Source organism: Pseudophryne corroboree, chromosome 4 (assembly GCF_028390025.1).
Source record: "Pseudophryne corroboree isolate aPseCor3 chromosome 4, aPseCor3.hap2, whole genome shotgun sequence".
Classification (NCBI taxonomy): domain Eukaryota; kingdom Metazoa; phylum Chordata; class Amphibia; order Anura; family Myobatrachidae; genus Pseudophryne; species Pseudophryne corroboree.
This window is the reverse complement of record NC_086447.1, coordinates 142,868,234-142,890,372: the sequence shown is the minus strand read 5'-3', so window position 1 is coordinate 142,890,372 and position 22,139 is coordinate 142,868,234. Positions and strand designations below refer to the sequence as shown.

Sequence of the window (22,139 nt, the reverse complement as noted above, 5' to 3'; positions counted from 1 at the left end):
TTTCCCCAACTGCTAACAAAGTTCCTGCTGCGATCAACTCAGAATTACCCCCCAATATTTTAAAGGTTGAAAAAGGGTTTTCTGAGCAATATAGCTATTTTTTTTATTGGTTAAAAAACAAAATACCAGTCAATTGTACAGTATTTTAGACTGTCAGGTGTGAATTGACCGGGTACAGGCTCTAGCAGAAATTCACTAAAGAATGACTGCACATTCCATTAACATATTGCCAACATCACTCAGGCCATAACACTGTCCATAGAGTGTAATACCTGTTTTGTTGTCACCCAAAACAATCCAATAACATTAAAATTACCTAATAACTACTAACTACTAAAATAAAGTGTTGTTATTTTGTTTAATACAATACCGTAAAGTACGATTTACATTTTATTAGATTGGATCTTTTTTTGAAGCCTCTTTTTTTATTTACACACCTTTTCCACTGACTTAAAAATCACGAGTTTTTCTCACGTGAACGCGCATCAACCCGGGATTTTTGTCAATGTAAACGCAAACTTCGTCCCGGGTTCCCAACCCCGCTCGAACTGAAGCCCAAATCTGGACTTTCGGTAGCATTACATATGCAGGAGTAAGCAAGCCAGCTCAAGCATGCTCACCACCAGGAAGCTTGCCTGGTAAAGGCGTAAGTGAATTCTCACTACTCCGGGTGATTATCATCGGGGCAGGTGAATATTACTTAGCTGCCTCTGCAGTATTTTTTTGATAAACACCAGAAATATAAGGTGATAGAAAAATTTCCAGTGTACTTATGACCAGGTACGGAGACATTCATAAATATGCCCTAGAGAAATTTAGTAACATCATATGACATTTTGAGGACACTTTTAAATGACCCTTTAAGTCTGATTGTGAGTTGCACACAAGTTTGAATGTGGCCACATCTAGCTTACTGGGGTTGGGGTTATGCACTAGGGGGAGGCTTAGGTATTATAGGGAGGGATAAGGTTAGGCTGCAAGGGGGGGGGGGAAGGTTTGGGTTAGGCTTCAAGGGGTGGGGGTTGTTAGGGTTAGGCTACGAGAGGGGACGGTTAGCGTTAGGCTGTGCGAAGGGACGGTTAGGGTTAAGAGCAGAAATAAAAATAAAAATAGAAAATAAAATACTGACCGTCGGGATCCTGACTGAAATAAAATACTGACCGTCGGGATCCTGACTGGCAGGATTTGGTACCCAACCCCTAAATAGAATCATATTAAATTATTAATAAAATATTTAGCAGATTCCTTTGTCGTCAGGTCATCAAAATGGGACTTAAGACTAGCACCTCAAAATGAACCAAAAGGTGGCTCAACTGTGGACAACTTGGCTTGCATGCACATGTCTGGTTTTATCTCTGCCTAAACTGCTCTTATGTGCATTAAGCTTGTTATAGAAATACGAGTGCTCACTTTTCAGCACTGCCCTCCCCCGCAGTTGTTGCTGGAGTACGAGAGACAGATACTAAGATCTACCTGCTGGTAAAAGAGGAGAAGAAATACACTGAGGCCCAGGCCTACTGCCAAGGAAGGGGTGGAACCCTCAGCATGCCCAAGGATGAGACAACAAATAGTCTGATTGCCTCTTACATTAACCAGGCTGGTCTCACTAGAGTCTTTATTGGGATCAATGACCTGGATAAAGAAGGCCACTTTGTCTATTCCGACCGGTCAGCAATGCAGACCTTCAACAAGTGGCGACAAGGGGAGCCCAACAACGCATACGATGAGGAGGACTGTGCTGAAATGGTGTCTTCAGGCGGATGGAACGATGTCTCCTGCTTCATTACTTTGTATTTTATTTGTGAGTTTGACAAAGAAAATGTGTAAGTTTGTTCCTATATAAGTTAATGAGCTATGAAAGCACACACTTTGTTATTTTTATGAGCAGTTCTCCAATGACACAGAGGAAATGTCATCTTAATTTAAATATATTATATCAGATGACATTCAGTGTTGTAATTGAATCACTTAGAAAAATCTCGTAATTTAGACCATAACTTCAAATTCTTGCCCACTATCACTATTAAACCACCAAACTAATTACTTTCAACTTTTTACATTTTTTCCTCTAAAATACCGATCACTAAAGCCTAATAAGAAGCTAGATTAAAATTTCTCTTTCCCAATGAAAATATGCCTCAATTGTGCGCAAACCATATAACTGAAAGCATACCTCCCACTATTGTCCTAGAACAGATCGCATACAAAAAAGGGTTCTTGGCTGTACCACATTTGAGTCTGGGTGAAGCACTAGGCTGCCCCCTTTACCTTTCTTTGCCCTAAAAAATACATTTGACTTTTGACTGGCATGGTGACTCACCATTTTGACTCACCATGGTGAGGAAGATGCACTTCCATGACCGGATTAATGCCCAGATGGCTTGGGGCTGAGAATGAACAAAGGCCTATTGTGAGAATTGGAGCAGGTATGACCGGTGCTCTGTGGGTTTAGCCAGTGATGTGCGGTTTTGACTAGTGCTGTGTGGGTGTGGTCAGTGATGTGCGGGAGTGACTAATACTGTGTGGGCGTGGCCAGTGATGTGTGGCTGTGACTAGTGCTGCGGGGCTGTGGCCAGTGCCATGTGGGTGTGTACACAACCCCCTAAAAATGTAAAAGTTAAAAAATTGCATCGTTTTGTCAGGGATATTGAAATACACGTTTGTCTTTTTCATACTTATGATTTGTTGCCACTATGTGGGTGGCTGTCATGTTGATGGGCCTATTTTTATGTGGAGAACTGGAGCTGTGATCCCACCCACCCCATTGTTAATCATTGTTATACCTGCTGTACTCGTGAGTTTTTTTCTATTGAACTTATGAGAAATGTGCATTTTGCTATAGAAAAAGAATAATAAAAATGTATTTAGAGTCTCTGACGACCGGATACACATATTACTGCTGCAGAGCTGCACGCACCTTGCAAATGTTCCAACTTTAATTATACTGTACAGTGTACATTTTGTACTAAACACCACATTTTACATCTGGGTTTTGTTCCTATTTCAATGCAGTGAAACTTACAGCTGGTGCAGTTATGAAACTTTGAAAATGACCTTTGGGGGTAATTCCAAGTTGATCGCAGCAGGAAATTTTTTAGCAGTTGGGCAAAACCATGTGCACTGCAGGGGGGGGGGGGCAGATTTAACATGTGCAGAGAGAGTTAGATTTGGGTGTGATGTGTTCAATCTGCAATCTAATTTGCAGTGTAAAAATAAAGCAGCCAGTATTTACCCTGCACAGAAATAAAATAACCCACCCAAATCTAACTCTCTCTGCACATGTTATATCTGCCCCCACTGCAGTGCACATGGTTTTGCCCAACTGCTAAAAAATTTCCTGCTGCGATCAACTTGGAATTACCCCCTTTATCTTTTTCAGTAATAATCTTTAGTAAGATAAATTAACATAAAAAAAAATAACTTAGTAAATATAGGGTAACTATGGGCCTAATTCAGACCTGAACGCTGCTGTGCGTTTTTGCAGAGGTCTGCGATCAGATAGCCCCTTCTCATAGAGAGTGAAAACCCGCCCCGTGCAAGTGTGTGAATGCATGTGTACGCCGTGCGAACACTTCGCCAGACAGCGGACATCTGCAAATCCGTTCGCAACTCACTCACCATCCAATGATTTTTCCAGTCTGTGCAGTCTGTGCGCAGCCCAGGACTTACTCCTACAGTGCGATACAAACAGGCTGATTGGGTCCGGAGCTGACGTCACACACCCTCCCTGAAAACGCTTGGGAATGCCTGCGTTTTTCCTGACACTCACAGAAAATGGACAGTTACCTCCCCAAAACGTCCTCTTCCTGTCAATCACCTTGCGAACGCCTAGCGATCAAAATTTTTGCACCATTCTTTTGCAGTTTGGCCTTGTGCCGGCGCATAGCAATCCATACGCATGCGCAGTCGTTTGATAAACACCCATCTGAATTAGGCCCTTAATCTGTACCAACTAGCACATTCAGGGAAATGTACCAGTCTGCGAGATTCTGACATTGGCGAGTTTCTAGCAAATCTGCCTTTTTTAAAGGGACAATACTTTAAATGGCAAAATCAGGATACAAGCCATAAACCCCCAATGACACTCATGCTTCATTTTTTTTTAGCACATCTGAAGCACATTATTACCTGTCTGTTCATTAGAATGGAACTGTGATAAAAAAGCAAGGATAGTTAAAAAATGTTTTTATCTCACTAGAAGCACAGGCATGAAACCTAAGGACTGCAGTGTTTCCGCAGCCCTGCACACAACGTTTTTGAAAAGAATAAAAAATAACAAAACAAAACATCTGTTCGGACAACCCCTAAGTATATCCACCTATGTTACTAGATAAATAATGTCCTCTAACAATGCATTTAACTTATTACCGCCAGTGGCGGAACTAGCGAGCAGTGGGCCCAGGTGCGACAAAATGCTTTCCCCCCCCCATCCCATCCAAGTCCACCCCCTCACCCCTGGAGAGGATCTGGTGAGGGGGGACCTGCTCAGGGCCAGAGAAATGGATACCTAGCAACAGTGCCGTAACTAGACATTTTAGAACTGTGTGCAAGAAACGGCATCGTAGCCCCACCCCTCCATGCAAAACAGGGGCAGTGCGCGCCGTAGGCACGCGCAAACAATGTAGGGGCATGGCTTCGTGAGGAAGGGTTGTGGCCACAAAATAATACCAATTCATATAACGGTGCACAGTAGTCTCCATTATTCAAATTACACTGCACAGTAGCACCACTACACCAGGTAGAGACCCTTTTACACCTTACAGTGGACAGATTCCCCTTCTTACACATTACGGCAGCCAGCATCCCCTTTTTACACATTACGGCAGCCAGCGTCCCCTTTTTACACATTAAGGCAGACAGCATCCCCTTTTTACACACTAAGGCAGACAGCGTCCCAGTTTTACACATTATGGCAGACAGCGTCCCCCTTTTTACGCATAATGGCAGACAGCATCCCCTTTTTACACAGTACGGCAGACAGCGTCCCCCTTTTTACACATTAAGGCAGACAGCGTCCCCTTTTTACACATTAAGGCAGACAGCGTCCCCTTTTTTACACATTAAGGCAGACAGCGTGCCCTTTTTACACATTACAGCAGACAGCGTCCCCCTTTTTACACATTACGGCAGACAGCGTCCTCTTTTTACACACAACAGCAGACAGTGTCCCCCTTTTTACACATAACGGCAGACAGCGTCCCCCTTTTTACACATAACGGCAGACAGCATGCCCTTTTCACACATAATGGCAGACAGCGCCCCCTTTTTACACATAATGGCAGACAGCATGCCCTTTTTACACATAACAGCAGACAGCGCCCCCTTTTTACACATTACGGCAGACAGCGTCCCGTCTTTTACACTTTACGGCAGACAGCGTCCCCTTTTTACACTCAACGGCAGACAGTGTCCCCCTTTTTACACATAACGGCAGACAGCGTCCCCCTTTTTACACATAACGGCAGACAGCATGCCTTTTCACACATAATGGCAGACAGCGCCCCCTTTTTACACATAATGGCAGACAGCATGCCCTTTTTACACATAACAGCAGACAGCGCCCCCTTTTTACACATTACGGCAGACAGCGTCCCGTCTTTTACACTTTACGGCAGACAGCGTCCCCTTTTTACACTTAATGGCAGACAGCGTCCCCCTTTTTACACATAACGGCAGACAGCGTGCCCTCTTTTACACATTATGGCAGACAGCGTCCCCTTTTTACACATTACGGCAGACAGCATGTCCTTTTTACACATTATGGCAGACAGCATCCCCCTTTTTACACATTAAGGCAGACAGGAAAGAAAGAAAGAAAGAAAGAAAGAATTATACTTACTCTCTCCGCTGGCAGTCAGGCTCCTCAGTGCAGCTTTTAGCAGAGATCCCGGGCAGGGGAGAAGGAGTAGGAGGGTGGTGGAGGAGGGAGCCGCAGCAGCGCTGTGTAATTGGTGGAGGTGCTGCTGCTGCTGTCCCTGTCTTTCTCCATAGGCTGTTCTCCGCCGCTGTGAATGCTGGGATCTTTGCCAGAAGCTGCACTGCGGCTCCCTCCTCCAACTCCACCCCCCCCCCCCCGTGCCCGCTGCGCTACTCTCCTCCCCTCGGCGGGTTGCCCACAGCACACAACAGCATGTAATGAGTCAGCTTGACTCATTACATGCTTTGGACCCCTGGACAGTGGTGGGCCCCAGTTCAAGGCACTGCTTGCACTGGTGGTAGTTCCGCCACTGATTACCGCCTTTACCGTAAACAAACCAAGTTTGGGCCTGATTCAGAGATGTATGGAATCCTAATGGTTTAAGTACATTTCCGATTTGTGGGAGTGTGCATGATGTGGGAAGTGGGTGGAGCTGAGCATCATTTCCCAGTAACGTGTGGTGGGGTGAGACAGGTAAGGCAGAACCTTTTCTGTAATACTAACATATGCGCCAGAGTTTTGACAATATAAAGTATATGAAAAATACAAAGATATATTAGAAATATCTTCTTTATATATAGTACTCAAAACTCTGGGGGTATCCAATTAGCACAGAAGAAACATTGGGGGCAAAAAAATTATGTTTTTCTGTTTTTTTTCCTGTATTTATTTTACAGGTTATCCAATTTGGTCGCCTGTAAAAAAATACATTGTCTCCCGAAAACACACAGGTTCAATGAAACTTGTCCGTTTTTCGCACAAAAATGCGCCTGTTTCTGGGGCTTTGGTTTCTCCTGCCCGAGGCAAGTGAAACAAAATCCCTGATAAGCCGCAATTTGCACCAGCTTATCGGAGCTAATAGGATAGCTCCCGGCGAGACAATTATTGGATACACCCAATTGTGTGTAAATCTGGCTCTGGTACTAGCCAGTGCCTCCTGAGCCATTTACCTCATTGCATGTCCTTGACCTTTCCAGAAAATGGAGGAGGGGGGGGGGGGGTCGGCTCTGTTTTCTTGGAGTCGGGCGGCCAGTGTGTACATCTTCCAATGCAGATCTGCTGTCTTCACACGTGGACATGGGGCAGCCATTCCTAGGATTTATCTCACTTCAGAAAAGCTGTATCCATGCAAATAGGCAGTTTTTTTCTGAAGTAATCATTTTGTATGAATTGTGGATTATTTGAATAATAAAACTTGCCAAATATAAAACTAAAGCTTCACCAATTACATTTTTATCATAATGGATAGACCTCATAGTGAGCTATAAGGAACTGCCAGATGGCTCTTGTGAAAATTCTAAATGTGTGTGATTTCATACAGGTATTACATGTTTTATTGTTATGCTATTTAATGTCATATCAGAAGTATACGTACCATTTTGTTATAGCTATAAATAGAATATGTATTGTAGATGTGTAAATATAATGGAATTTTGTAAATGATTAATCAGACTACATCAAGCTGCCAATCTGGACATTCTATTCTACTAATGCGCGGTATGCTGTAACATTGGGCCTAATTTAGCATGGGTCGTAGCTGTGCGAAAAATCGCACAACTACAACCCTTTACACCAACATGCGGGGGGAACGCCCAGCTCAATGCAAGTCCTCCCCGCATAATGGCTCCTGTTCTCCCCCCCCCCCCCCGCTAAGCACTCGCATGATTAGGGTTGCCTCCTGCCTACGCAGCCTAGTTACTCGCCATCTTTTGGGTCACAGCGACTGAGTGTGATGTAACGCAGCCGCAGCGGCCCACCCTGCAAACCGTCTGGACACACCTGCATTGTCCGGACCTTGCCCCCCCAACGCCGCAATGCCACCCCCTAAATGCCATGTTGATTCCCCCCACCCCGCAAAACACCTCTGCCTGTCAACTGTGTGCACACACGCAGTGCAACTTCTGTGCGTACACACACTGGAAAAGGGATCTAGTATGCAAACGCATCGTAGATGCCTTCCGTCCTGAATCGGGCTCATAGTTTGGTTCCTTTTACAGAAAACCTAGTGAATTCCCAGGGTACATTCCTACCATGGGTGCAAGAATGTAACGGTGCAGTACCACCTAGTGATTGGTTATTATTTTTGGTTGGCTTAGCACAAATTGGATTATTAAAAGCAAATTCCTAGTTTCTGGTTACTATGGAAAAAATAAATTTTTGTACCTACGGTAGTTAAAACTTTGAATGTTCTGTCCAAGGTAAAGGATAATGCTACATATGACTGAGGGCTGATTCAAAGGTGGATACAAACCTCTGCGCAACTGTGTCTTTTTACACACTGCAACCGCAAATTTATGCTGCTGCTGCAGCCAATGGGATTCGTACAGAGGCACCCACTAGCTGCATTCTCTAATCTGCTATTTTGCGTAAAAAGTGACGTCATCAGTCGCACATCCGTTGCATCATTCACCATATGGTTGCTCAGAATGTCCACCGGTACATGGACGTCAGTGCCAGGGCCACTACGTCTTAGGAAGCAGTTGCTGGCCCGTCATTCCTGTATTTGGCTACCCACACCCCTGTTGCCACCCAGAAAATCCCACTAAAATACCATTTCTCTGCATCCAAATTTGCCCTGTTCCCCCGATGGTAACTATCTGGATGCATGTGCAGTGCGACTCTGACATATGCGTGGTATGAAAAAAACATTGGACAACTGTGCAAACATCGCCATAGCACCCACTCCTGGATCTGGCCCTAAATTAACTAATATGCAAATGTTATAATTATGTATATTTTTCATAAAAAAAATGTTCATACACAAATATGTCCAAATTATAGAATATCTGAAACCTTGTCTTCATTATGTTGGTTTCATAATATTTTGCTTAATCTTCAATAAATGAGTAAACTAACTATACTGTAGCATACATTTTGTTATTCCATGTATTCATAATTGAATAAAAAAGAAAAAAAGTAGAACATGTAAATGTACTATATCCCCTCATATTACCACCCTCATTTGTCACAAATATTGCTTGCAGAAATATATGTGTAAATGTGTTTCTGCCTCGTTATATTTCCTTTGATGTCCACTGATCAACTCTTCCCTGTAGCTTGGGAAGATACTCATTACAGAGAGTAGTATTTAAGTTCCATCAGCACAGAGCCAGTGTATTTAAGTTCCATCAGCCACAGATACAATGTATTTAAGTTAAATCAGCCACAGATCCAATGTATTTAAGTACCGTCAGCCACAGATCCAAAGTATTTAAGTTCCATCAGGCACAGATCCAATGTATTTAAGTTCCATCAGCCACAGATCCAAGCCAAGGTCCGGAGTAGACAAAGCCAAATGGATGAGGTCAGTAATTGAAAACAATGTGGTGAAACAGGACAAATTTCAGCAACAGCGTAACCACAGGCAAAGGCGTACTCAAGATAATCCTCAATACTGATGACTTGATCGGGTAAGAAGCATCATACTTAAAGCAGGTGCATTAAATAGAAAGATTGTAGGAATATGCATTAATGAGATGTGCTGTCATAATTGCAAGCAAAAACTTTGGGGCATTTGCAATAGTGATGAGCGGGTTCGGTTCCTCGGAAACCGAACCCACCCGAACTTCACCCATTTTACACGGGTCCGAGGCATACTCGGATTCTCCCGTATGGCTCGGTTAACCCGAGCGCGCCCGAACGTCATCATCCCGCTGTCGGATTCTCGCGAGATTTGGATTCTATATAAGGAGCCGCGCGTCGCCGCCATTTTCACTCGTGCATTGGAAATGTTAGGGAGAGGACGTGGCTGGCGTCCTCTCTCCGTTTATTAATGTTGCTGCAAATATTTGTGCTTATTGCTTAATTGTGGGGACTGGGGAGCAGCTGTATTATATAGGAGGAGTACAGTGCAGAGTTTTGCTGATCAGTGACCACCAGTTTTATCCGTTCTCTGCCTGAAAAACGCTCCATATCTGTGCTCAGTGTGCTGCATATATCTGTGCTCACACTGCTTTATTGTGGGGACTGGGGACCAGCAGTATTATATAGGAGGAGTACAGTGCAGAGTTTTGCTGACAGTGACCACCAGTATATATAGCAGTACGGTACGGTAGGCCACTGCTCTACCTACCTCTGTGTCGTCAAGTATACTATCCATCTAGATTCTATACCTGTGGTGCATTTTAGTTTTGCAGTTTGCTGACAGTGACCACCAGTATATATAGCAGTATGGTACGGAAGGCCACGGCTCTACCTACCTCTGTGTCGTCAAGTATACTATCCATCTAGATTCTATACCTGTGGTGCATTTTAGTTTTGCAGTTTGCTGACAGTGACCACCAGTATATATAGCAGTACGGTACGGAAGGCCACTGCTCTACCTACCTCTGTGTCGTCAAGTATACTATCCATCTAGATTCTATACCTGTGGTGCATTTTAGTTTTGCAGTTTGCTGACAGTGACCACCAGTATATATAGCAGTACGGTACGGAAGGCCACTGCTCTACCTACCTCTGTGTCGTCAAGTATACTATCCATCTAGATTCTATACCTGTGGTGCATTTTAGTTTTGCAGTTTGCTGACAGTGACCACCAGTATATATAGCAGTACGGTACGGAAGGCCACTGCTCTACCTACCTCTGTGTCGTCAAGTATACTATTCATCTAGATTCTATACCTGTGGTGCATTTTAGTTTTGCAGTTTGCTGACAGTGACCACCAGTATATATAGCAGTACGGTACGGAAGGCCACTGCTGTGTCGTGCTGAAGCTGCTGCCACTAGTCATGGCCTAGATGATGAAATGCCATCAACGTCGTCTGCCAAGGCCGATGCCCAATGTCATAGTAGAGAGCATGTAAAATCCAAAAAACAAAAGTTCAGTTAAATGACCCAAAAATCAAAATTAAAAGCGTCTGATGAGAAGCGTAAACTTGCCAATATGCCATTTACGACACGGAGTGGCAAGGAACGGCTGAGGCCTTGGCCTATGTTCATGGCTAGTGGTTCAGATTCACATGAGGATGGAAGCACTCATCCTCTCGCTAGAAAACTGCAGTGCCACTCCTAGATGGGCCAGGTGTTTGTGTCGGCAACTTGGGTCGCTTAGCTTAGTCACACAGCTACCTCATTGCACCTCTTTTTTTCTTTGCATCATGTGCTGTTTGGGGACTATTTTTTAAATCTGCCATCCTGTCTGACACTGCAGTGCCACTCCTAGATGGGCCAGGTGTTTGTGTCGGCCACTTGGGTCGCTTAGCTTAGTCACACAGCTACCTCATTGCACCTCTTTTTTTCTTTGCATCATGTGCTGTTTGGGGACAATTTTTTTGACGTGCCATCCTGTCTGACACTGCAGTGCCACTCCTAGATGGGCCAGGTGTTTGTGTCGGCCACTTGTGTCGCTTAGCTTAGTCACACAGCGACCTTGGTGCGCCTCTTTTTTTCTTTGCATCATGTGCTGTTTGGGGACTATTTTTTTGAAGTGCCATCCTGCCTGACACTGCAGTGCCACTCCTAGATGGGCCAGGTGTTTGTGTCGGCCACTTGTGTCGCTTAGCTTAGCCATCCAGCGACCTCGGTGCAAATTTTAGGACTAAAAATAATATTGTGAGGTGTGAGGTGTTCAGAATAGACTGAAAATGAGTGTAAATTATGGTTATTGAGGTTAATAATACTATGGGATCAAAATGACCCCCAAATTCTATGATTTAAGCTGTTTTTGAGGGTTTTTTCGTAAAAAAACACCCGAATCCAAAACACACCCGACTCCGACAAAAAATTTTCAGGGAAGTTTTGGCAAAACGCGTCCGAATCCAAAACACGGCCGCAGAACCAAATCCTAAACCAAAACACAAAACCCAAAAAATTTCCGGTGCACATCTCTAATTTGCAAAGACATGGATGGATTCTCTCTACAGCAGTCAATCAGTATACCTGGTGAATGACAGTGGTACTGTATGTGTAAAGTGCATGCTTGGATATGGCACCTACTGTATATAATATACGATATGTGTCTGAACAGATGTATCAAGTTGGTGGGATAAATTACATACAGCAATGATGACTCACCATTGATGTACTCTTGAGGTACTGTAAGACATCCTTTGAACACCTTCTAAACTGAAGATCTTGTCTTTGGAGTCAGTGTACAGGTTCCCAGGAAGGGGGACTCGGAATGACCAGAATGTGGGTCAGTGACAGTGACGTATTGGTTTGGATGGGTTCAACATCATGTTAGTAAGCACTGCCATGACCTGGTGGATAGTGCCTCTGCCCAACCATTATGGCAACTGCATCAGAAGTGTACCAAATACTGAAATATTTCCCTAGAGATGGTAGAATACAAAAGAAACTGGACTTTCATGTACCAGATAATCGGCTCATAGAGAAAGAGATGGAGTGGTAATGCGGGGGAAAAAGATTTGGTAATAAAGGGCTTTGGAAAGTTTACACTAAATATTGTATGGATTTTCAAAGAAGGAAGGAGTACCAGGATATTGTAGGGATCAATGTATTTAAGTTTCAGCTTCATAGATAGAATTTGTAATTTTCTTTTGGAGAGCCACACCTGGACTCTTTGGAGAATACAATGGGGACGCTTACATCATATTCAACATGGGCTTTTGAAGGAGCCCCATAGATTGTAAACATTTAGGAATATGGCAGCAAGGTGTTACTTAATTGCTGGAATCTTAAATCAGCAGGTAAGGATTCAGTGGTCCTGTTGTAGAATATCAAAATATGTCAGTCTAAAAATGTATTCTCCTCATTTGTTTTTCTAATGTGACAAGGAAACACACCTGGGAGAGGAAATTATTTAATAGTTCCCAAAGAAGTAACCAGTTAGATCAGCGGTTCCCAAACTTTGGGCACTTGCAGAGATCTAGGACTAATCGTCTAGGACCAATTCAAATTATTTCTGGTCAATGTAATAGGCAAAACCAGTCCTTGTGGCTTCCAATAAAAAATATGCAGACAAACAGAAGCGAATCCTGTCCCTCACCACATAACTAAACCTAAGGATGACATAGAAACACAATTTTCCAATTGTCATGTTTTTTTTCTGAATTTCTCAATAAGAAACTTTTTGCCTAGGGGTGTCGTGAACAAAATTCTATCTTTTTTTATATTGTAATAATTGTTATTTATAATACTGAAATACAAAAGAAGAAGACTCTTAAAACTGTATACGTATAAATATAAAGAAACATCATAAACAAGGTATATAACCGCATTTCACAAATTGGCATTTAACAAATTTTCATAAATAACCATCGTATTTAAGGTAATATAAGAAAAATAAGAGAATGAATGAGAGAGAGAGAGAGAGAGAGAGAGAGAGGAGAGTGGAGGCCACAATCTTGGAAAAAGTATGATACAAAGAAAAAAAATACACAGTAAAAGAATGTCAGTAGAGAATAATAGGTAAAAATAGTCAGGGGCACTAAAATAGTTTTAAGGGCTAGGAGAGGAGCCTAACACAAAGTGGAACCAAGGGCACTCGACCTGGTTTAACACATCTACTTTATTATAAAGAGAAGCAATCATTTTCTCCATATAAGCAATACTGTAAACCAGAGCTTTAACCATATGCAAAGATAGAAGACATGGTTGTTCACAACATTTGGCTAGGGAGCATCTAGTTGTTGAAACATGTAAAAAATGTGTTTGCTTGAAGAATTACTAAACCTTGAAATCGGGAGCCCTAATAGAGCCGTCCATGGACTCAGAGGGACTGACGTTTGTAAAATGTCACTCAAAAGGTTCTCAATCTCACCCTAATAAGGAATGAACTTAAGAAAGGTCCACCAAATGTGTGCAAACTCACCTACCTGACCACATCCTCACCAACAAAGTGGGGAGGAAGAGGAAAAAATCTTATGAAGTTTGGTCAGAACCAGATACCACCTAGAATACATTTTATAAGAGTTCTCTTTGATCGAGGAGGACATAGATGACTTTGCCTTATTTTATATATATATATATTATAATACTCCATGAATCCTTACCGTGGATTGCCTCAAATCCTACTCCCAACTATGGGGGCAATTCCAAGTTGATCGCAGCAGGATTTTTGATAGCAATTGGGCAAAACCATGTGCACTGCAGGGGAGGCAGATATAACATGTGCAGAGAGAGTTAGATTTGGGTGGGTTATTTTGTTTCTGTGCAGGGTAAATACTGGCTGCTTTATTTTTACACTGCAATTTAGATTGCAGATTGAACACAACCCACTCAAATCTAACTCTCTCTGCACATGTTATATCTGCCTCCCCTGCAGTGCACATGGTTTTGCCCAATTGCTAACAAAAATCCTGCTGCGATCAACTTGGAATTACTCCCTTTCATTTTTATTCATTTGCAATTTATCTATTTTATTGACTTTTTATCCAAAACTCTGGCGAAAGAATGCAGATTAGATCAACTCTGCAGATACTCATAGAATATAGGTCTAGATATGATATTTGCATATCAGAGACTCTAAAGAACACCATGAGTCGCCTTTGACTGGATTGAGTGATGATGGAAAAGTAGAGGGTTCAAAACTTCTAGTACAATGTAATCACTTTAACATTTTTTGCATCTGTCAGACTACTTCTCATTGATCAAATTGCCTTTCAGTGTATGGCCAGCACATCGGGCGAAACAAGTGTCAGACTTCTGCTTCCAGTTTACCCATGAGGTACACTAGGGTCCCGGCTACATGCACTAGGGGAGAGTTCCAGTATTATACTACTCTGATTTACACTTCACTACTATACACAAGTACTTCTTCAGCGTTCTCTCAGTGGAGGACATTGGTATCACCACCCTGCAATGTCTTGTAGTTACTTACCATTGTCACCAACAGAAAAACAGAAATTCTGATTCTCTAGGGCACAGTGATTCAAAAAAGTTTGGGAACCACTGAGTTAGGTATTTAGCTTAACCTGTGTGTGTCAAAGGCAACTAAAGGGGGGTACACACAGAGCCATGTTCAGCTAATTTCTAAGCAATCTGACTAGATTGCTTAGAAAGTAGCTGAACATCGCTCCGTGTGTAGGGGTGCTGGTGACAGTGATGCACTGTCCCGGGCATCACTATTGCGGGTGCTAGATTGGCCTGCATGCAAGCACAATCTAGCAGGTCGCTCATTTCACCGCTGGGTGAAATGAGCACCCCCCCTGTCCGTACCCCCCTCGCTCAGCACATCACGCTGTGCTGATTGGGGGGAGAGATGTGTGCTGAGCGGTCTGTGCTACTCTGAGGGTAATTAAATCCACAGAGCGGATTGTTCCCAAAAAAATCCATCAAGAAAACAATCTAAAAACAATGTATTCCAAAAAAGAGTACAAGTTCCCAGGTATCAGGAACACAATTTAAAAAAAAAATAAAAATCCAGTAAAGCATACCTCATATGTATAGCAAAAATGCAGAAAAAGATGTCTGTTCACACTCCTTCTTTGTCAACGCGTTTTGTTCACAGCCTGACCTTTATAAAGACATGATGTGAGTGTGAAAAGCCTAGTATTTAAAGGACAAACAGCCAATGAACCTTTGGTAAGATGTATATGACCGGTGTAACAGGGGACTCATTAATGATGAACTTGCCCTCTTTTTCAGTAATTATTCCCTTGTCGGCTGCTTTTTTTTACCATAAGGTGCAACTTTGTCAAGGTAAGGATCAGTAAGGAATATCACTGACCCCTGTTGGGAAGTGCCAGTACAGAGAGTTCTACCCTATGTCCACCAAGGTCGGCCACACAGGTAAGGCCTCAGAAGGGCACCTAATTAACATTATTTCAATAATATTACATTTAAGAGAAACTCAACGGTGCAAAAGAGGAGCTGCCCTGAAGGATTGTACCTGTTGTGTCCCCATCACTGGAGAAGACTGCTTCAGTAAGAACTGCGTTACTTTGTTAGGCTTTGCTGGACTTGAACCTACATAGATTCAAGCCCAGCCATTCTTGCAGAATTCTGCATTTGGCGCTACCTGACAGGTAATCTTGGTCTGCTGAGCTTGGAACATTTAGGAGTAGCACACTATGCTATAGCTCTGCTCACTCAATCTGGCTTGTAATTGCCAGTGTGAGCAGGAAAATATTTGTCGGCAGAGAGGGAGCAATCAAGAGCTCTTGAAGAGAAGAAGCACCATCTGGGAGAACACCAGAAGATGCGGTGACAGTAAGAAAAGATCACAGCCCTTGTATATCAAGTTACTCTTTAAAAAAAGCTTACCTTTTCCCTTTTCTTGCCAGGTGCAGACACTGAGAGCCAAGACTGGATGAAGGCCCATCGAGTGTCAAGCCGAGGTTCAGTGAGGAGAATCGCTGACCCCTGTGTGGAAGGGCTAGCGCATGTGTTTACAAAGAATATAAGGCCTAATTCAAACCTGATCGCTGTGCTGCAAATTTGCAGAGGTCTGCGATCAGATAGTCGCCGCCTAAGGAGAGTGAAAACCCATCCTGTGCAAGTGTGCGAATGCATGTGTACGCCGTGCAAAAACTTTGCCAGACAGCGGACATCTGCAAATCTGTTTGCAACTCACTCACCATCTAATGATTTTTCCATACTGTGCAGTCTGTGCGTATCCCAGGACTTACTCCTACAGTGCGATACAAACAGGCTGATCAGGGCCGTAGTTAAAGTGAGCGCCCCCCTCGCTCAGTACATCGCGCTGTGCTGAGCGGGGGGAGAGATGTGTGCTGAGCGGTCTGTGTTAAGATCGCTCAGCACACATCTCTCCCGTCAGTACCCCCCTTTAGAGGACAATGATTCATGGTTTCTGCTGTGTCTTTATGTTATCTCCTATAGGAAGAAATACTTTCATAATCTATATTTCAGGAGATCACTATATGTTTGTATTTTTATTAAAAAAATTAGAGAGGTAAAGCATCTTCTCAAAGACTCCAGATATATCCATGTTTCATATGCATCTGTAAATTCATATTCTGATTATTATTAAACCTCTATCATGCATATATTTATAGAATGAATTACTAAAAGTGGATTTTTTTGAGAGCAGAAACCTTTTTTTGTCACCTAGAAAACCGGGGGATTGTGGTCTTGCATTGATTATTGGGGCCTAAGTATAAAAATACTGTACTTTGGCCCTCATTCCGAGTTGTTCGCTCGCTAGCTGCTTTTAGCAGCATTGCATACGCTAGGCCACCGCCCTCTGCGAGTGTATCTTAGCATAGCAGAATTGCTAACGAAAGATTAGCCAAATTGCTACTAAATAATTCTTTGCAGTTTCTGAGTAGCTCCAGACCTACTCACAGATTGCGATCAGCTCAGTGCGTTTAGTTCCTGGTTTGACGTCACAAACACGCCCTGCGTTTGGCCAGCCACTCCCCCGTTTCTCCAGACACTCCCGCGTTTTCCCCTGACACACCTGCGTTTTTTAGCCAACGCCGTAAAAACGCAGAGTTGCCGCCCAGAAATGCCCCTTTCCTGTCAATCATTTACCGAACAGCAGTGCGACTGAAATGCGTCGTACGGACACCAGCAAATCTACTAAGTTTTGTGTTAAATAACTTAGCGCATGCGCGCTGCGTACCATGTGCATGCGCATTTAGCAACAAATCGCAGCATAGCGAAAATCGGCAACAAGCGAACAACTCGGAATGACCACCCTTGGGTCTAATTCAAGGTTGAGTGCAACAACATTTTCTTATAATGTGCAAAATCTCTCTGCACATTTTATATCTGCCTCACCTGCAGTGCACATGGTTTTGCACATTAGAGGCAAATTTTTGTTTTGCAATTAACCTTGAATTAGGCCCTTTGAGCTAATTCAACTGGACTGGACAGGAACAGGATGTACTTTATTCTCAGGATGCCAACTGATCAGACTGCACTCACAGCCAGCCCTGGGACAATCTCTAATGCAACGTCCTTGAGTCCTATAGCTGCCCAATGTCTGTCCATGATGATGGGCCTATTTATGCGGTGTCTGCGTATGTAATGCGGTGGCTATGTATGTAATGTGGTGCTAGTCATATAGGGGGGAATTCTGAGTTGATCGCAGCAGCAACTTTGTTAGCAATTGGGCAAAACCATGTGCACTGCAGGGGGGACAGATATAACATTTGCAGAGAGAGTTAGATTTGGGTGGGTTATTATGTTTCTGTGCAGGGTAAATACTGGCTGCTTTATTTTTACACTGCAATTTAGATTGCAGATTGAACACATCCCACCCAAATCTAACTCTTTCTGCACATGCTATATCTGCCTCCCCTGCAGTGCACATGGTTTTGCCCAACTGCTAACAAAATTCCTGCTGCGATCAACTTGGAATTACCTCCATAATGCGGTGCTATACATGTAGTGCGGTGCTGTACCTGTAATGTTGGTCTATTCGTGTTATGTGGTACTATTTGTGTATTTGTGGTGGCTAAGTACAGTGCCGTTTCTTTTGGCGGGCGCCCACCGCGGCACTTTGCGGGTCGTTGTTTCCCCCTCCTCCCTCTTCCAGAGTACTCCTGCTTGGGGGGCGGAGTTTTGTGGCGGAATGACGCGGTTGCGTCGTGATGTCATGACGCAATCGCATAATTTTGCAAAACTCCGCCCCCTGAGCAGAGTACTGGTGACAAGAGGAGGGGGAGCCAAGCTATTAGAAGGAGGAGGCGGCCGGTGGGAGGATTGAGAGGCGGCCCGAAGAGCGTGAAGAACCTCTTCAAATGTAAGTAGTCTCTCTCTCTCTCTCCCCCCCTCCCTCTTCCTTCCTTCCCCCCACTTGACACTTGCCTGCCTAATGTGTAAAATGGGGACACGTGCCTGCTGTAATGTGTAAAATGGGGAATCTTGCATGCCATACTGTGTAAAATGGGGACTCTTGCTTGCCGTACTGTGTAAAATGGTGACTCTTGCCTGCCGTGATGTGTAAAATGGGGACTCTGGCCTGCCGTGATGTGTAAAATGGGGACTCTTGCCTGCCATAATGTGTAAAATGGGGACACTTGCCTGCCGCAATGTGTAAAATGGGGACTCTTGCCTGCCGCTCTGTGTAAAATGGGGACTCTTGCCTGCCGCTCTGTGTAAAATGGGGACTCTTGCCTGCCGCACTGTGTAAAATGGGGACACTTGCCTGCCGCACCGTGTAAAATGGGGACACTTGCCTGCCGTAATGTATAAAATGGGGACACTTGCTTGTCGTAATATGTAAAATGGGGACACTTGCCTATTGTAATGTGGATAATGGGGACACTTGCCTGCGTAATGTGTAAAATGGGGATTTAATGTATCAATGGCATAATATATATTTCTCATACGTCCTAGAGGATGCTGGGGACACCATTAGAACCATGGGGTATAGACGGAATCCGCAGGAGACATGGGCACTTTAAGACTTTGAAAGGGTGTGAACTGGCTCCTCCCTCTATGCCCCTCCTCCAGACTCGAGTTTTAGAATTGTGCCCAGTGAGACTGGACGCACTAAGGGGAGCTCTACTGAGTTTCTCTGTCAAGACTTTTTGTTAGGTTTTTTATTTTCAGGGAGGCTGCTGGCAACAGTCTTCCTGCTTCGTGGGACTTAGGGGAGAGAAGTATGACCCACTTCCAGTGAGTTCAAGGGCTCTGCTCCTGGCTACAGGACACCATTAGCTCCTGAGGGTTTGATTGCTGGGTACGCTCAGATGCTCGCTCCCACAGCCTGCCGTCGCCCCCTTTTAGAGCCAGAAGTCAGAAGACGGGTGAGTAACCGAAGAAAAGAAGACTTCTCTTCAGAGACGGCATTTGCAGAGGTACCGCACAGCGGGCAGACGCTGCGTGCCAAGCTCCCACTCACACAGCACTGCAGGGTGCAGGGCGCAGGAGGGGCGCCCTGGGCAGCTAAAAACTACCTCATTGAGCCCACTGGCAAGAGGGGACATTAGCGCCGCGGCACTGTCCCAACCCCTGCCAGTATAAACATGTAGAAAGCGGGACAGAAGCGCGCCATTAAGGGGGCGGAGCTTCTTCCTCACAGCTCACGGCGCCATTTCCTCTCCACAAGCTGCAGAGACGGTGGTCCTCCACACACACTGACAAGTACCATGGGTGTAAAACGGAGGGGGGAGGCATATAATTGGTGCAATATATATATATATATATATATATATATATATATATATATATGATAAAAGCGCTATAGGTCTGAGGCATTGTCTTGGCAATTTCTGACCCGTTTTTTTCAGTGCAGGGTTGTGAGCTGGCAAATCCCCTCTGTGTCTCTCTGACAGACTTTACTGTGGGTCTGTCCCCTATATGTCCAGTGTGTCTGAGGGTGTTTGGTGCACGAGTGTTGACATGTCTGAGGCTGAAGGCTCTTCCCAGGAGGAGGCTGTATTAGGGACGCAGACGGCTGCGAGGGTGATCCTGTCGGCACCGCCGACACCTAATTGGGTAAATGTGTTAAACGCCTTGAATGCTAATTTGGCTCTTATTAGTAAGAGGTTAGATAAGTCTGAGTCGCAGACCCAGGCATGGAAGAAATCTGTGGAAGATATGTTATTCCAAAGTCAGGTCCCCTCAGGGTCACAAAAATGTACGTTGGCCCAATTGGTGACACTGATACCGACACGGACACTGATTCCAGTGTCGACTATAGCGATTCCAGGTTAGACCCAAAATTGGCAAAGAGCATTCAGTACATGATTGTGGCGGTTTAAACATCCTAGTGATACTTGGTGGACCCCTTAATTCAAAGTAAAGCATTCATTACCTCTAATACCAAAAAATAAAGACACGGAGACTTGAATTTGGCAGAAAAATTGCTAGCTATTTATTTTACCCTAACCATAGCAAACCTGTAAATGAAAAAACTTTGTTAACATGCCGATTCAGCCGGCATATGGTGGCAGAAAAAAGAACGGCTCTATTTAACTAATGCTAACCTTAAAATTCAAAACTGTCCTAATTTAACTACAAACTGTAAAATCGGTAATAGGTGCCCAACTCAACCCCCACAGTGACTACCCACCCTGATGGGTGCCTGCCGCTGCCCCCGGTCGGGTGATCGAGCGACCCTATAAGTCGATGGAGGTGAGTGCACCTAAACCACACCAAACTGTAAATCACTACAGCTGACCATACAACTACAAACTGCCGTTCTTTTCCGACAATAAATAGCCAACGACAAAATCAGCCAACAATTCAACGCCAAGGCACTCCGTGCCAGAACCTCTACCCACAGGGCGGGAGGGCGGGAAGGCAATCAGCAGCAAGAGAGACTGATCTGGCCTAGCATTCCCTATATATAATAACCCTCCCCTTTTTCCAAAGGCTGTACTTCCTAACAGCTAGGTCCACCCCTCACAAGATGTTTAACTCATTCCTTTCCTATACAGTCAATTCTCTCTCCTAAACATCCTAGTGATACTTCGTGGACCCCTTAATTCAAAGTAAAGCATTTATTACCTCTAATACCAAGAAATAAAGACACGGAGACTTGAATTTGGCAGAAAAATTGCTAGCTATTTATTTTACCTTAACCATAGCAAACCTGTAAATGAAAAAACTTTGTTAACATGCCGATTCAGCCGGCATATGGTGGCAGAAAAAAGAACGTCTCTATTTAACTAACGCTAACCTTAAAATTCAAAACTGTCCTAATTTAACTACAAACTGTAAAATCGGTAATAGGTGCCCAACTCAACCCCCACAGTGACTACCCACCCTGATGGGTGCCTGCCGCTGCCCCCGGTCGGGTAATCGAGCGACCCTATAAGTCGATGGAGGTGAGTGCACCTAAACCACACCAAACTGTAAATCACTACAACTAACCATACAACTACAAACTGCCGTTCTTTTCCGCCAACAGCGAAAGACTCTTCCCCAGAGTCTTCGCACCGCCACCATAACCTCACCCTAACTCCTGCAACACTAAACACAGATCCTCCAGGAAAAGCATCATCCCCTCATTGGATAAATGCACACCATCAGGCCGAAAAAGGTGACTGTCTCGGAACCGAATCCTAGGGTGGCGAACTACTTTGCCTCCGTGGGACAACACCCACTTCGCCACCGCCCCATTCACCTTCTGCCTGGCCTCATCAATCAGGCGACCATCCGCCACACCTCGCCAACTCAACCTTGGCACCATCAAAGAGAACACCAAGACACAATTTGTCCATGCTGCGGCCACACTGGCCAGATCCTGTATCATGGCCCACCGCAGCTCCAAAGATGTCCTCTTCCCCAGGTCGTTGCCACCTAGATGGACAACCAGCACCCTAGGGACTCCATGCTCGCTGGCCTGACTGACTAGTCTACTCTTCAGATCTTTCCACATCATCCCCCGCCAACCAAGCCAAC

The 22,139-nt window shown here is 44.2% G+C and overlaps 1 protein-coding gene across 3 annotated transcripts in view; it reads left to right on the top strand.

The window, feature by feature from the left end:
- COLEC11 (collectin subfamily member 11) overlaps positions 1 to 2,050 on the top strand; it is a 59,020-nt gene extending 56,970 nt beyond the window's left edge. For 2 of the 3 annotated variants that reach the window (XM_063919506.1, XM_063919507.1), the window contains exon 7: positions 1,418 to 2,050. In XM_063919506.1, the coding sequence (XP_063775576.1) occupies positions 1,418 to 1,827 (410 nt within the window). In that variant the 3' untranslated portion in view covers positions 1,828 to 2,050. The remainder of the gene's footprint in view (positions 1 to 1,417) is intronic. The other variant, XM_063919508.1, reaches the window with a different exon arrangement.
- Positions 2,051 to 22,139: the final 20,089 nt, after the last annotated feature.